This window comes from Nycticebus coucang, chromosome 3 (genome assembly GCF_027406575.1).
Source record: "Nycticebus coucang isolate mNycCou1 chromosome 3, mNycCou1.pri, whole genome shotgun sequence".
Classification (NCBI taxonomy): domain Eukaryota; kingdom Metazoa; phylum Chordata; class Mammalia; order Primates; family Lorisidae; genus Nycticebus; species Nycticebus coucang.
The window spans coordinates 109,054,663-109,070,596 of record NC_069782.1 but is presented as its reverse complement, the minus strand read 5'-3'; the positions used below and the strand labels follow the sequence as shown (position 1 = coordinate 109,070,596).

The following is a 15,934-nucleotide window of genomic DNA, read 5'->3' as shown; positions in this document are numbered from 1 at the left end:
AGAGGATACTCCAGCCAAACAGAAATTCGCTGACATATAAATTAGTTAAATTGAAGCATAAGAAAGCAATTTTTCATACATGTATGAAATATAATCTTCAAATGTGATAAACGGGATAGGAAAAAGAGTAGCATGTTCAGGAAGCAGTGGCAAAGGCTCGTGAAGAAAGAGTATCAACCAGGCTTCTGTAGGACGAACCTGCTTGGTAGTCTGAGCACAGGCTTCACCTAGGCAGTTTCCTCATCTGTACAACGAGGGGCTTGGATTTAATATTCTCTGTGGTGGTGTTCCATTTTAACATGGTTTTTTGTTTTTATAGTAACATTAAAGCTATTTGCAGAGAAGAATCAAAACTGAATTCTGAATTTATAGCAACAAAATTGACAATTTTTATTGTTTTTGAAAATAACAGTCGTTGATTCTGAGTTTTTTCCTGTGAAATGTTGTATAGGTTTTTCTGCAATACCACACCTTATGATTCCATCTACTGCACAAGCCACGTTAACCAATATTTTGTTGCCTGGAGTGCCTGCCTATGGGCACACGGCTCCATCTCCCCCTCCGGGCTTGACTCCTGTTGATATCAACAGTCTGCAGACAGATGGCAAAAAAATCTCTGCTGCTTTAAATGGACATGCACAGGTAATGCCCTTCTGCTGGAACAGGTGATCTGTGCTGTTTGTAGGAGATAAGCCACTGGCAATAACATGTCTAAACCATCACCTGAAATGAATTTTAAATTATAAAATCATGACCATATCTGTATTTTATTTTCTATTATTATTTCAGTCTCCAAATATAAAATATGGTGCAATATCCACTTCATCACTTGGAGAAAAAGTGCTGAGTGCAAATCATAGTGATCCATCCCTCCAGACAACGGGGTCTGAGCAGGCGTCTTCCAAAGCAAGCTCTGCAGAAGGTCAGGAGCTCTGTTTTTCCTGCTAAAATTCAATCTTTTTACTTTCATAAGAGCATCATAGTCTATGCTGTGATTTTGAGTTGGTTTTGCTAATCAACTATGACTCAGCCTTCCTGAACTATGTGAAAAAGACAATGTCTTGAATATAATTTCAAAGAGCTTGCTGAAAGATGAACTGAAAAGCACTTTCTCTGGAAAGGATCACTTTCCCATTACCTTATAAATTCCTAAGTGAAAGTAATTGTGTAGCAGGCAGGCATCAGTTTACCAAATGCTACATACTGTATATTGTTTTCCTGAGTAGAATGTCTTTTTTTTTTTTTTTTTTTTTGTAGAGACAGAGTCACTTAACGCCCTCGGTAGAGTGCCATGGCATCACACAGCTCACAGCAACCTCCAACTCCTGGGCTTAAGCGATTCTCTTGCCTCAGCCTCCCAAGTACCTGGGACTACAGGCGCCCGCCACAGCACCCGGCTATTTTTTGTTGTTGTTGTTTGGCCGGGGCTGGGTTTGAACCTGCTACACTCAGTATATGGGGCCGGCGCCCTACCCACTGAGCCACAGGTGCCGCCCTAGAATATCTTTTTAAGAACCTTTTAACCCCCAACAATCTTTTAAAAACATGAGGATCTTGTCTTCATACTGAATTTTTACAGTGGCCTGAATTTGTTAAGATTTCATTCACAGATGAAAGCTGTTACACCCTGTGTCAAGCTAATCATGTCACCATAGAATTGGGTTTGATTTTTGTTTCTGTTGCAGGTAATTACCAGCTGTAAGATGAAGTTGTTTGGATGTCTCACTTTTCCCCCCTTCTCCCCTGCAGGTTGTAATGATGCTTTTGTTGAAGTAGGCATGCCTCGAAGTCCTTCCCATTCTGGGAATGCTGGTGACTTGAAACAGATGCTGGGTCCCTCCAAGGTTTCCTGTGCCAAGAGGCAGACAGTAGAACTATTGCAAGGCACAAAAAACTCGCACCTACAGTATGTATTTGAATCTTAAAAGACTTGATCCCTTGAAAGAAAGTATGCAACAGGCTAAATTTGTTTTAAAGTCAACAGTCAGTACTCTTCAGTTCAAGTCAAGTTTGATCTCATCTATGAACTTTTTCCTTTTATCTTTTCTTTTTAAAACATTTAATAAGGAATAATATCAGATGATTTTCACCCTTTTCTGTCTTCTCCATATTTCCTTCTCGATTCGGTTGATTGGGTTTATATCTGTGTCTTCTTTTACCATTTATATTGTTCTGAAATTTTAGCATTGTCTCTGCTCCTCAGTAATCAGCAGGTCAATTTTTTTTCTGTGATTTTTGCTGATATAAAAAATTTTCCAACTGCGAATTCTCCTTCATTTGGCTTTGAATTTCTTTCTGAAACTATGGCACCTCTTTTTCCAGGGTAATGAACCATGAACTTAACAAATTCTTAAGAATGTCATGATTTTATTTATTCCAAATCATAGTAAGTATAAATGCATAAATTGTATCAAATATAACTCTCCTTACCACCATAGCACCGTTATGAGTGTGGCATTCTTACTCTGTTTTTCTTTTCTTTTTTTTTTTTTTGTTTATTTTGGGCAGTTTCTGTAATGAAAAGTTTGATCTTTCTCTGTCTCACCTATACCATCCCCCTGATTTCCTCTACTGTCTTATGTAATTCATTGCATACCCTTACAGAGTGTCTTTATGCAAAGATTAGCATATATATTCATATTTCTTCCTTTTCATACTAAAATCCATGTCACTTTATAAACTGTTTGCTCAATTAATCATTACTATTCCCATTTTGTCCAATTCTGCCTTTTTTGTTTTTCTTTACATGCAACTGATACTCAATGTTCTTTAGGTTAGAGAAATGGTTTTACTTTCTTCTAACTGTTGATGCATTTGAAGCATACCCATTTCTTTTACCATTAAGTGTGCCCTGAATCTCTTCATCATCTCCATCTGGATTAAGCTGCAGCTTTCAGAATGCTCTCCCTGCCTCCAGTCTCTGACCAGCTTGATCTGTCCTTTATTTTGCTCTAGCAAATTTTCTTAGAAACAACAAATCTGATCTTGTCACACTATGACTTAAAAACCACCACAAGTCTGAATTGCATGCTTCTTTTCCTTATGCTCTTCTGAGTTGCTGTTCTCCTGGATTTTGGCACCAGGGAACTTGCAGATACCCTTAGTTTCCAAGTTCCTGTGTCCTCTGTGAAGCCTCTGTTAGCGTTTGTCAAGCAAAGTTCATTTTCCTCGTGTATCCCCATAGTCCCTTCTAAATTTTTCTAAATTCCCCTGTCACAATAACTGAATAATTGAATAAGTAAAACATGAATTAATGAACAAATTCAGCTCTTTGATACTGTGTACCCCTGTTTTGTTTGAGCCAAACTTTGAACTTGGGCTACAAGTATTCTGTATGTATTGTGTGTTGTAATCAGGTAATTACTGACCATTACATGTATAAGTAACACTTTCCTGCTCTGTTCATTTGCCTAAGCACACTTGGGAGAATATTTCTTATTTATGTGCTACTTTTGTTTGTTACCATTATCATGTACATATTTCACACACGTGAATTGCATCATGGCAGGCCTTCACATTGACTGGGTCTCTGTTTACTTTGCATGCATGAGTCATTGATATTTCCTTGACGTATAAAAATTAGATATCTTATCTGTACAGCTATTCCACCTGTATCATATGCAATATACTGTATATGCTACATGTATAATGTGTATAAATGTATATTATGAAATAGTTTCAAGCTCTAGTCTTAGAGTCAGGATGCCTGGGTTCAAATTCCAGCTCTACCACTTGCATTGGAAGTGTGACCTTGGATAAGGTACTTCTTTCTTTGAAAAATGAGGATGACAGTAGTACCTACCTCATACCATTGCTGTGAGGATTAAATGAGATAATACCTGTAAATAGCTGATGATGGTCAACATGCCTTGTAAATGTGGCACATAGGAAACATTCAGTACATTTGTATGTATACTGGAGTGTTAAATCCCAAACTCTGTTTCACAGCAGCACTGACAGGTTGCTCTCAGACCCTGAACTGAGTGCCACAGAAAGCCCTTTGGCTGACAAGAAGGCGCCAGGGAGTGAGCGAGCTGCAGAGAGGGCGGCGGCTGCCCAGCAAAACTCCGAAAGGGCCCACCTTGCTCAGCGGTCATCATATGTCAACATGCAGGTAATGGTAATAACACAGGATAGTCATTCAAACCTAGGGTGTTAGGGTATGGAGAACACGGCGAGTGTTCAACAGGAGTGCAGAAATTAGGTTTTCCTTCTATAAGCCCTTCAAAATGAAATTTAAATAGCTGTACAGAAGTTAGTTTGCTCTGAACGTTAAAAATAAAGGGTTTAGCTGAAGTGAGAAGAATTCTTTACAGTATGATATTAAAAATAGTGTGAAATGAGCTGTGTCACTGTGTCTTAGGCAAATAACATTATTCATCTGTTACTTGAAAAAATTTTAGATGAATGTGAGGGGCTGTATTGCTAAGTATTATCGCCTCATGACATAGTCTTGAATAAATAGATAACAATATTCTTCTGTCTGTGAAATGGGAGATGATAAATTTGGTGCCATTTAAAGATAGTTGTAAAAATAATGGGAAGTTTTCTTTGTTTTAATATATATGTAAATATTAGTGATGATTTGGTTGGTTCACAGATTTTTATGATTATTTTAAACAATTTCCTCAACAGGGACTTGCTCTGTATTCATTTTCTATGTATTAGGCTAATTACTCAAAATAGACTATTGTCCATGAAATTCAGAAATCTGATGTTTATATGACCAAAAATATGAAAGATAAGGATTTTGTGCTTTCTGCTTTTAGATATTCCTATGAAAATCAAATTTTAGAAACAGAATTACTGGGTAGACCTGCCTATTTCATAGTAAGGGATTTATCATTCTCATCCCTCTAGCTCCACAAGAAAGGAAAAAATTTTCACAAAATCCTAAAAACAGGGGTGGCGCCTGTGGCTCAGTCAGTAAGGCGCCAGCCCCATATACCGAGGGTGGCGGGTTCAAACCTGGCCCCGTCTGAACTGTAACCAAAATCCTAAAAACAAAATTCTGTCATAGGTATGTCAAAGAAACTAATTCATGGAACTAAATTATGCTACTGCAATTTAGTGCAAACTTAAGTTCAAGCCTCCTTGTCTGTTTTGAGTCCTTTGCATTTGAACATTTTCATATGAACGTTTTTACAAAAATGACGGCCTTTATAACATGTCAGTGTTTAAATAAAAGACATTGATTACATTTTCTCTGAATTAATTTTCAGTTAATATAAACAAAAATTCTCTCATTTAGGAAATATCAAGTCCCCTTTATAATCTCTTTATGGTTTCCGTGTGCCTTGTGGTTCTTGTCATCTTTTCCATCACGGATATATCTTCATTGAATCCAATTTCATGTTTCTTTCTTTGGGGATGGAAGAAATGTTCTTGAGGCTAGAGTTGCAACTTACGTGTTATCCTGTTAGTGAATGGCTGACTCTTGAAATCAATGACAGTAGTCAGTGAGCGTTGGCAGGGAGAAGACTGAAGACCTCTCTGCTTTCCTTGGCTGAAAATGATCTTTGTCTCCTGATCAGTCTTGGAGTGATACATCCCCAGCTCTCTTCTCACACTTACCTCACTTCCTCATTTATTTTTTAGTTACTTCTCTTTCTCAGCCCTGCTAAGGCTGTAAGTCATTGAGGCCATAGGTTATTTTTGATTCATTTGTATTCTTCCACAGGCTTGGTACAGCCTCTTTTGTCAGTAGGCGCTCAGTAAATATTTATTGAACAAGTGAATTTAGGTTCTCCCCACCCCTTGCCCTTAGACATTAATAATTAAAGTTGAGTTTAATTCTCAATGCCCCTTTAGTCCTAGGGTTTCAATAATACCATCAAATGATTGTCTAAAAATCTGGCTCTCCTGGTTCATTGCCATGTTTTTAGTTATCACACATCCTGGTTTTTCTGGGACAGCACCTGTTTACTTTTATTGTCCTGGCCTGCCTGTTACTCACAGCATATTTCACCGTCAGAAGTGTCCTGTTTCAAACCATAAATTATATGGTATAGTCTTCCTGGGAGAAGGGTGAAAGAGCTCTTCCCAACTAGTTCTTGACCCTCCTAGAGGGCCTTTGGGACATGCTCAAATCAAGTCTGAAGTAGTTCCTGAGTTGGGGATTGATAACGCTCAGGTGGCCTTTGAGGTGTAGCTGCACTCCTTTCTACAAAAAGACCCATCTTGGTCCCTGCGTAGACCTGACTGCATCACAGCCTCACTCAGTGTACGGGGAATGCATAAATGGTGCCATCCTATTCCTGTGCAATAAAAGGTGACTAGATTTAATTTTATTGCTTAATGTCATAGATTAAAGCTAGACATTTGCCATTTATCTCACTTCAAAAGCAAAGACTGTGCCATTTAGACTGAATAATTTCTTAAGTTGCCTTGCCATCATAGCACTTCAGGCCACGCTTGCCTAAATGAGAGGGGGGGTTTGAGACATAAGGAGGCCCACAGATAACTGACAGTGTTTGGAAAAGTATTATTTTGAAACTTAGTAACTACTGTTGGGTTATTTACTATACCTTTAGCAGATACTGGCCCTGGTGTGCTAGATTTTTGGTAAATAAGATTTTTTTTTTCTTTTTGAAGGAAATCTAACTCTTACCACTGCCATGATTTAAAGTCAGAAGTAGTAATTTATTTGAATTTATTAGTTTTAAAAGCATATTTACATTTGTCACACTTGCATAGATTTCTGTCACATTACAATGCAAACCTTAGCATATGTCTCAGGCAGGTACATGGGATACAGTCAAAACTTTTGTCCTCTATTGTCATGACATTTGGAAAAACTGACAATAAAGATATTTTCTCTCTGTTTCTTTTTTAGGCATTTGACTATGAACAAAAGAAGCTATTAGCAACCAAAGGTATATGATATGCTAATGATTTTTAATTTAATTAATTTATTTTTATTACATATGCATATGTTTATTAGGTTTCCACTTTTGCCCTCACAGAATTAAAAAGGCTTAAAATTTAGTAACAGTAACAATGTTTAAGATAAGGACTAGAAACAAAAACCTTGTAAAGAACAAACGGCAATAAATACATTCAGAAAAGAAATCAGATGATTACTGCATCGAAATATTAAGCAATAATAATAATTTATTTTTTAATTATATTTTTTTCAGTGTTCTCAAACAGTTTTTGCCTACTCATGGCAAATTGAGAAATTGGCACTCACAAAAAAATGAAAATGCTTGGGTTCAGGTTGCACAGATTCTGTTAAGATTGGACGTATTTTGTTGAATAAATTAGAATTAGATAAATTAAATCATATAGCATTTTTTCATTTACCATTACTTGAAGTAAAATGTTTTATTAAGAGATCTTAGGCATTTTGTTTAAGGAATGATATTCAGTGATAATTTCTTCATAAATACCAAAAAAAATGCCTTTTTATAGTGTTTTACTAAGTAATGTTTTAAACACACCAAGCATTTGTTTTGTATTGTTTTCCAAAGCTATGTTAAAGAAACCAGTGGTGACAGAGGTCAGAACGCCCACAAATACCTGGAGTGGCCTGGGGTTTTCTAAATCCATGCCAGCCGAAACTATCAAGGAGCTGAGAAGGGCCAATCACGTGTCTTACAAACCCACAATGACGACCACTTACGAGGTTCGTAGAGTCACGCAGAACCCATTCTTCCTTTCTGTTCTCTCAACAGAAGAAAATAATTATGACTCCTCCCCCCAATTTTTTATGTACACAAGGGAAAGCGGTTAGTGGTGACTTATTTTTAGTTCTGTTTCTCTAAAACTTGTTTTTATTAAATCAACGCAATTGCGTATATTATGGTCTTTTATTTATTGTCTCTCAAAGTTGTTAAGGAGATGTAAATCTGGATGTGTGTTTTCGTTGGGGGTAGTGTGTGTCATAAATGATAGAGTAAGGAGTCTAAGATTAAGAAAAAGGCAATGTAATGGTCCAGAAAAATATATAAAGAGCCCTTTTATCCAGGGGTATTAATTACTATCAAGGCCACCATAGGGGGAAAAGGCAAATATTCAACAAAAACAGGTTTTTAGATATGAGTTAAAAAAATTCATTGTGTTCAGATGTGCCAGGAACACAGCAGGAAGTATCTCAAAGAAGAGCTCCAGAATTTTTATGTATCCCAGATGTTGGCTGCTGCGCTGCTCAGGGTGAGACTGGGGAGTTGGCATCCTTACCACTTAGAGGAGGGATCCAGAGTTCCAAACTACTCAGCCAGGCTACACATGACTCGCCAAGCAGGCCTTTTCCATTTGAGAGTTTCAGATTTTGGCTGTAAGCCTTTGGGAGTGGGGGTGGGGCTAGAGAGAATGCGTGCACACCACAAGGCAGGGCAACTGTGCAGGCTCAAAGTGGACCCCGGCCATGAATCCAAGAATCACAGTGTTCACCCAGAGCACCGCAGGCTGGAAAACAAACACCAGTTAAGGATTTCATACTTGTTAGTCTGATAACTAGCATTTGTAGATTGACCTTCTTTTCTCCACCCATTTTCTTTGGAATAAATTAGGCTGTTGATGAAAGGCAAAAGCAAACATGCTGCTTTTTTTCTTTGTCTCTTTGAGTAAGCAAAAAAGCAACTCCTAAATAGAAATACCAAAAAGAACACCCTCCAATGAATTTCACTGTTGGAGTTACAGTAGCAACCTGGCAGGGTATATTTAAAGATAGAAATTACCTTCAGCAGCGAGGGTGCAGGAACCATTATGAGAATTTTGAGGCTCTAAAAGGTACACACCTATTTCTACCATTATAGCGCTGAAAGATAATAAACATCTCCTTTTGCCAGCAGAGACTATAAAACTGCTGTGCTAATTTGCAGACTTTGAACCGACGCACCCTGTGGTTGTCTGTTCCACTCACCCTTGCATTTGGCAGAGTGAAGTGTTAAGTTGCTGGTCGTGTTCTGTAGTTTCAGACATGAAATATGTATTTAACTTTCAAAATGTTTTCTCTGTTCTGCTCTCGAAGACCAACAGTTTGACAGATTGAAAATAATGATCCTTTCAGTAAGGTAGTGGTGATGTGCAAAGGCCATAGGGTTTGATACCCACCAGTGACCAGCACTGACCAGATGTGTCACTTTAGTGAGTGGCTTCACCCCTCTGAGCCTGTTTCTGCATTTGGGTTGTGCTGAGAAGAGCATCGGAGAGGACATCCAGTGTTTAGCAGAGTGCGTGGCAAAAATTCTTAGTAATATTGAGCTGCAGTTTTATTTCCACTGGAGAACTTTGCCCTGAAGAAAACCAGTACTTGCTGAAAGATGAGATTATGAATACAAAGGTTCCTTGGAGCTCTTTTTTGCATCCAAAGAAATACCTTAGGATATTATATAAAAACTTAATAAATTAGTAGCAGTTATCTCAAGTTATATTGATTGAGTTCTTAGAGGTTTATAAGGGGCATTTTCATCCAAAAGTTTATTCTGTCCCCACAAACTCCCAGGGAGGAAAGAGGGCCCCAGAAGGTTACATGTCTTACTCAAGGTCACAGTCAGTGTCAGAAGAAGGATTTACTCTTCCTAATGATGTAACCCAAGAGAGTCCATAGCAAAAGATGATGCATAACTGACCAAGAATCGCCTGTTCTTTTACTGGTGCAGGAGTCACTTGGACACTTTGATACAAATGCAGATTCTTCCTCCAGGGCCTCATTCATCGGGTAGGGAGTACCAGCTATCTGCTCTTTCATCAGGACTCTGGCACGATTCTGATGCAGGCATCTTTCAGGAACTCTGCTCTAAAGGGAAATGCTGCTGAATGGGCATAAGGGCAAAAATGGGCATGGGAACCCAAAAGGCTCTTCTGCTCTAACACTTTGCAGGAACAGAGAGACCACTTTCCGTGGGCAGAAATGTGCAGGGTCACTCACTCAGTGGCCGAACCCCAGCTTGTGGCTTTCCTCAGAGTGGCTATCTTGGGCTAGCCTGGTCCACTCTCCTTACTGGTGTCTAGCAGCCTGTTTTCATTGAGAGGTGGGGAGGGAGGGTGAGTGTGGCCAGCTGTATTGGAGCATGGGCATTCACCTGGTAAGTTGCCCCTTTAAATGCTACTGATGGAGAAAGATAATCAAGCTTTCTGTAGGAACGATGTTCTAGATTCTCCCTGGTATGTAGGATTTGAACTTTTCTTCATGTATCCCACATCCTTTGAAATGGAGGGAAAGGGCCCCTCACAAGGCATTTGTTCTCTGATTTGATGCAGCAGTTACTACCTGACACGAATATCTTTTGCTGCATTTTCCCATAGCTCAGAAGGATTAAAAACAGTCAGTGAGGAGTACTTCTGTGGATAAGGGCATGGGGAAGGACCTGGAGAAAAGTGGAAAGAACAATTTTGGTCAAAAGAACCATAGCTCTGCTTATAGCACTAATGTTTTTAATTGGGAGGGTAGCTAGAAACGCTCTCCTTTTCCTTACTCTTTCTCCAAACAGTGAACAAACAGGCATTAGGGAATGAAAGTCCCTGATAAATGTGAAACCGAGGCTGCGTGAGATTGGGTAGTCGTAAAGCAGACCTTACAAGCAGGTGACATCCAAGCTAACACCTACATTTATTGATCAAGAACAGGCTACCTGTGTGAAGCTCCAGGGAAAGAGGGTTAGGCCAGGGAAACAGCTGGCCTGGTCATCCTAAGGACAGAGCTACCTGGTGAGATCATGGAACAATAGGGGGTTGGAGGAGTGAGTGCTGGTGATGAGAGCCAAAGGCTCGGTTTTGGAGTGCATGAGCCTGTGGTAAGGTACAATAGGAACTCAGTATAAGACTTTACACAGAGGCAGATTTATTCTAATTTGCATTTTGAAAACTCAATCTTGTCACTTTATGGAAAATGGATTTTAGGGGGAGAGGTGGCAAGAGTAGCACCAAGCTGGACATTAAGAAGGCAAATGGTGACAGTTATGGAGATGGAGAGAAGTGGGCAGATTGGGGGATGTTTCGAGATGCCACTGATAGAATTTGCTGATATGTTAGGTGCGTTGACAGCAGGAGGGATCAAGGATGAGCCTTAGACTTTTGGGTGGAGCAGCCGGGTAAGTGGGGGAGTCTTCCTGAAATACAATATTGTTATTTGGAAAAGGGGAGTGGGTTTGAGGGTAGTTGGTGGAGACAGATGATCAAAAACTCAACCTCAAGCATACTAAGTTTAAGATGCCTTTAAGTAAAATGGAGGTGTCAAAGAAGTCAGATCTGGAGGTGGGGCACAGCTGTCATTGGAACGAGGTTGATGTTACCTAAAAAACTGTAGAGAGAAGAGAAGGAGGCCTAGGACCAAGCCCAGGGTAATCTGACATTGAGAGCGGAAGATTGGAGGAATATCTTGCAAAGCATACAGTGAGGTCAGTGGGAAACCTGGAGACTAGGGTGCTATGATGCCCTAAAGAAGTGTTTAAAGGAGGGCATGGTCAGCTCAATTATGAGCTGTGATAAGATTAAATTGAGTGAGTTTATTGATGCAAATAGTAAGGATGCTTTTGGAATCACTCAGTGAACATAGAAGTTTGCAAGTCAAAGAATCTTGACTTTAATACTCTAGGTAGCACAAAGTAGGGTGCCTGTACCATGTTGCTTAAATAAGAGAATAAGGAATGAATGAATGCCATTTGGTGCAAATTTTAAAATGTTTTAAATCATTTTTATTTTGGAGAATTTTTAAAAGGTAAGTTATTTCAGGTATCTAATTTGTTGGAGACCTTATATACTTTTGCGGGGGGTGGACAACACTGGGAAAATGCCAGATCTCTCTTTAACTTCAGGCTCTATTAGCCTGAGATCTTGATTCTTCTGAAAGCATTGGATCTAGGTTGTCAAACTCATCCCCATTTATTCTTGTATGATGTAAGGCACAGAATCTTTGTTATAGCATATAGAAGATTTGCTTTGTAGTCCCCCAAATAAAGAGGAACACCAGCATTTCCTCTTCAAATTTTATGGGAGGGACTCCTAAAAACTTTCCCTCATAGTAAGCTCCCCATAATGTAGGAAAACAACTTCATCGTCTGTATTACCCAGCATCCTTGGTGCTGGAGGTTGAAGTCTACGGACAGGTAATACAGTCTCTTCCTGAGGGTCAGCGTTAATGGGTAACTGCAGTGGTTCACAATGGAAGTAAATGGTAGTGGTATCGGGTGAATTTTTTTCTTCTCCCACCCTAAGAAGCCCACCTTATTAAACATTTCCTTATCTGGCTTTGACTGTTTCCAGGGCTCAATGTCCCTGTCACGCTCCAACAGTCGTGAGCACTTGGGAAGTGGAAGTGAATCTGGTAACTGGAGAGACCGAAATGGAATAGGACCTGCAAGTCATAGTGAATTTGCAGCTTCTATCGGCAGCCCCAAGCGTAAGCAAAACAAATCAAGTGAGTTTTGTCTTTTACTAATAGTTTTTTGAAGTATACTCAGCTTAGAATGTGTTTGATTTGCGGTGATGTTTGAAGTATCACTCCAGCACCTCTGCACATCAAGTGCTGGTGTAATTCACGTGCTGCCTCCTCCAGGAAGCCTTCCCTATTTCTTCTGGTGAAGCAGGCCGCTTAGTTCTCTCCTCACACTGCATTTCATGCATGTTTTCACTCTAGCACTCGTTATACTGAAGGATAATTGTTTATCTACATACCTGACTCTCCCTGTGGAATTTGAGCCCCAAAGCCCAGGGACTATTTGTTCATTCAGTAAACGTGTATGAACAGTGCCTGTGCCAGGCATTCTGTTAGGCTGCACCTTATTTGTTATTGCTTCCCCACGGCCTAAGTGGAGTGTCTGATACCTGGTAAGCAGGAGCTAATGTGCAGTGAATGCGTGAGTGAGTGATGTAAGCCCAGACATCTAGGCAGCAAGGAAAAGATGAGGGCGTAAGAAAGTGGCTGAGAAAAATGAGATCAAATTAGCATCATGGACCACTGAAGACCGTGCTGTAGGTAGCTGCTAACTGTGAAGAGTGGGAAGGATTTTTCAAATTGACACAATGCAGCTGACTGACCATAAACAGAAAACAAGTCTAATTTATAGCGTAGGGGTTCCTGCCTTTGCTCAAATGTGGCTGAGGCTCCAGTGCCTATGACAGCACCCACACAAGTAGGTAAACAGACATGAATCGACCTCCTCATCACAAGATATACCTCAAATGCCTTCTTTCTGGGGTTTTGACAGATTTGGAATCCCAAACATGTAAGTTGGAGTATTTGAATCATACTTGAAGAAAGGCAATCTAGATAAGCATAGAGGACACTCACTAACTGCCAGTTGTTACCATCAGTCAAGTTGGCTGTGTTGTCAGGAGCCTGAGATTTGAAAAGAGCAATAATCGTGTTGCCCGAGTCTAAATATGCACAGTCAACTCTTTCATTCCCAAGTAGACTATCAGCGGTGGCCTGGAGACTTCTGTTGGTTACTGGCTGTTCCTCCACCACTGACAGTAGGATCACGCTGAGAGGCAGCCGGTGCCAGGCACAAGTGCAGGGGCGTGAATGATGTCCAGTCTATAGCCCAGATACCGGTAAAGTCACCTTGTGCTTCTCTTTTCCTGTCTTTATTTCCTTTCTCTTTATTTAATGTTGTGTAACTAACATTGACTGTACTATTTAGCTGACTTGAAGTTTAGCATTAAGATGGAGAATTCATTAATAAATAGAAGTGGTTAATGAAGCACAGTCTGGATCTTTTCAGATGTTTTAAGAGTATAGGGAGTTTAAAAGAGGATATTGAAAGTATACATAGTTAAGACAGAAATAAAGTTGTGGGCCATTATGAACTTTGTCATTAAGAATATTTTACTTTTGAACACTTTCTTTTCAAAATTTCACTGCTATATTTTATTTAACCCAACATCTATAAAATATTTCTTATAAATATGTAATCAATATAAAAATTATTTGGGATATTTTACATTCTTTCCTATTTTGTACAGAGTCTTTAGAATCTGCAGTATATCTTACACTGATAGAACATTTTGATTCCCACTCACTTCAGCTGTGCAGTAGACACGTATGGCCAATGGCTACTGTATTAAAAAGCCAGTCAGATAATTTTCTCCTAATACCCTTCTCACACTCATCAATATTTCAGTTTTCCCTAGGCATCTCAATTTATACCAGTTACTCCAGTGTAATTCTACAAAATTTTTACTCTACAAAAAAATAAATTTACAATAAAATAATTTGTACAATAAAAATCACACAGCCTACCAATGATTTCCAGGTTGCGAAGTCTATACTTGGCATGATCCACTTTGTGCCACCTTTAACCAACAGCCCCACCAGTTACACCTCCTCAATCTTTTTTGATTACTTTGGGGTCTCTACTTCACCCTTAAATGATGGAGTGTACCAGGACTCAGTATTTCAGGCCATGGTCCTGGGTCTTTTCTACACATTCTCCCAAAAGGAGATAAAACTTCTGTTTTTAAGAGAAAAAGAAACCCTATCAGGAAATTCCCTCCACTTGAGATATACAGAGGACATCCCAATTGGGAGGTGAAAGCAACTGGAGAAAGTGATTAGTGGCATCCAAAACAGTACAGAACAAGATTCTTATATTTGGCAAATGTGTGGATCCCAGAGTAGACTAGATGGATCTGATTGGTTGAGATGAGGGTCCACCTCCTCCTTCACTTTTCTGGAAACCTTCTTAAAGCTACATCCTTGGTGTAAGAGGACAGATTTCCTAGACAAGCAAGAGCAAATTGGTTGGGGAAGGTAGATGGCAACACAGCTTAGCTAGTAGCTCCAAAGGGGGTGGGTGTGTGTGTGTGTGTGTGTGTGTGTGTGTGTGTGGTGATGTACTTGGCATGGTTCCATAGTCTATAGGGTCTGAGAACCACACATGGTGTGTTGGAATCTTTGCCTACCAAATCATTCACAGAGCCAAGGAAAAGCTCTGTATTGCTGTGTCAGAATTTTTTCCAAGAAACAAGTTACTTTGTCATAAATTAAACCCAGGAACTCCAACACCATTCTTACCACTTTGTATTTATTCATTTCCGAAGTGCTCAAAGTGTGAATTTGCGGCCCAATTATACTGTCCTAGGTAACAGGATTTATGTGCTCCAATATCATACAATTCCTTTGGCCAACCAAAAGCACAAGTGTGCCTTCAGAGAGTCAGCCTGCCATCCAAAAGGGAGCCTGGGCTTGTAATAACTTTCCGCACCTTTATTTTGTCCCAGGGATCCTTCTTTCAGTTCCTCATTTAATTCACATCAAATCAATTGTAAACAGCTAATGCCTCTGAATACTTAGAGAGAAGGTGATGAATGATTATTAACTACAGCAGCACTGTTGCTGGATTTCTGCCTCCCAAGTGTAACCTTTTAAATGGCAAGAGCCTCCCTGAAAGCAATAACCGGCCTTTCCTTAATGAAAAGCCAATATTTCAGTAAAAGACAGCTGTATTTCTGCAGCTATTGCTCTGTTCAGCTGAACAATGAAATCTGAAATATTTGGGTGATTAAAACTTTTAATTAAACTGTGTTCTCTCTGGGGATTTACCCTTCAAGCCTGTCTCTCCTTTGCCTTTCAGTGGAACACTATCTCAGCAGTAGCAATTACATGGACTGTATTTCCTCGCTGACAGGAAGCAATGGCTGTAACCTGAACAGCTCTTTCAAAGGCTCTGACCTGCCTGAGCTCTTCAGCAAACTGGGCCTGGGCAAATACACAGATGTCTTCCAGCAACAAGAGGTCAGTCCATATTTATTTTCCTGGGTTTCTTTGTTTTGGTTGTGTATATGATGACTTCTAGAATGAGATCACTCATTGACCTGTGTCTATGTTTTCACTGAGCATTTATTCAAGTCTCGTACCTTGTTTTTGCTGCTGAGAAAAATGTCATCTCATTTCTTATTTATTTGGTGTGGCCAGTAAACATAGCATAGCAGAAATAGAGAAAATCGTGCTTGCAAAAATACACTATAGCCGTCCTTCAACAGTTTTAGC

General features: G+C 39.6%; 1 protein-coding gene across 3 annotated transcripts in view; it reads left to right on the top strand.

Annotated features, from left to right (window-relative positions):
• The window catches only part of BICC1 (BicC family RNA binding protein 1), a 320,218-nt gene that overhangs the window by 291,052 nt on the left and 13,232 nt on the right, over positions 1-15,934 (top strand). For all 3 annotated transcript variants that reach the window (XM_053585644.1, XM_053585646.1, XM_053585645.1), the window contains 8 exons: positions 452-642; positions 790-922; positions 1,750-1,906; positions 3,949-4,114; positions 6,836-6,875; positions 7,473-7,627; positions 12,208-12,361; positions 15,519-15,679. In XM_053585644.1, the coding sequence (XP_053441619.1) occupies positions 452-642; positions 790-922; positions 1,750-1,906; positions 3,949-4,114; positions 6,836-6,875; positions 7,473-7,627; positions 12,208-12,361; positions 15,519-15,679 (1,157 nt within the window). The remainder of the gene's footprint in view (positions 1-451; positions 643-789; positions 923-1,749; positions 1,907-3,948; positions 4,115-6,835; positions 6,876-7,472; positions 7,628-12,207; positions 12,362-15,518; positions 15,680-15,934) is intronic.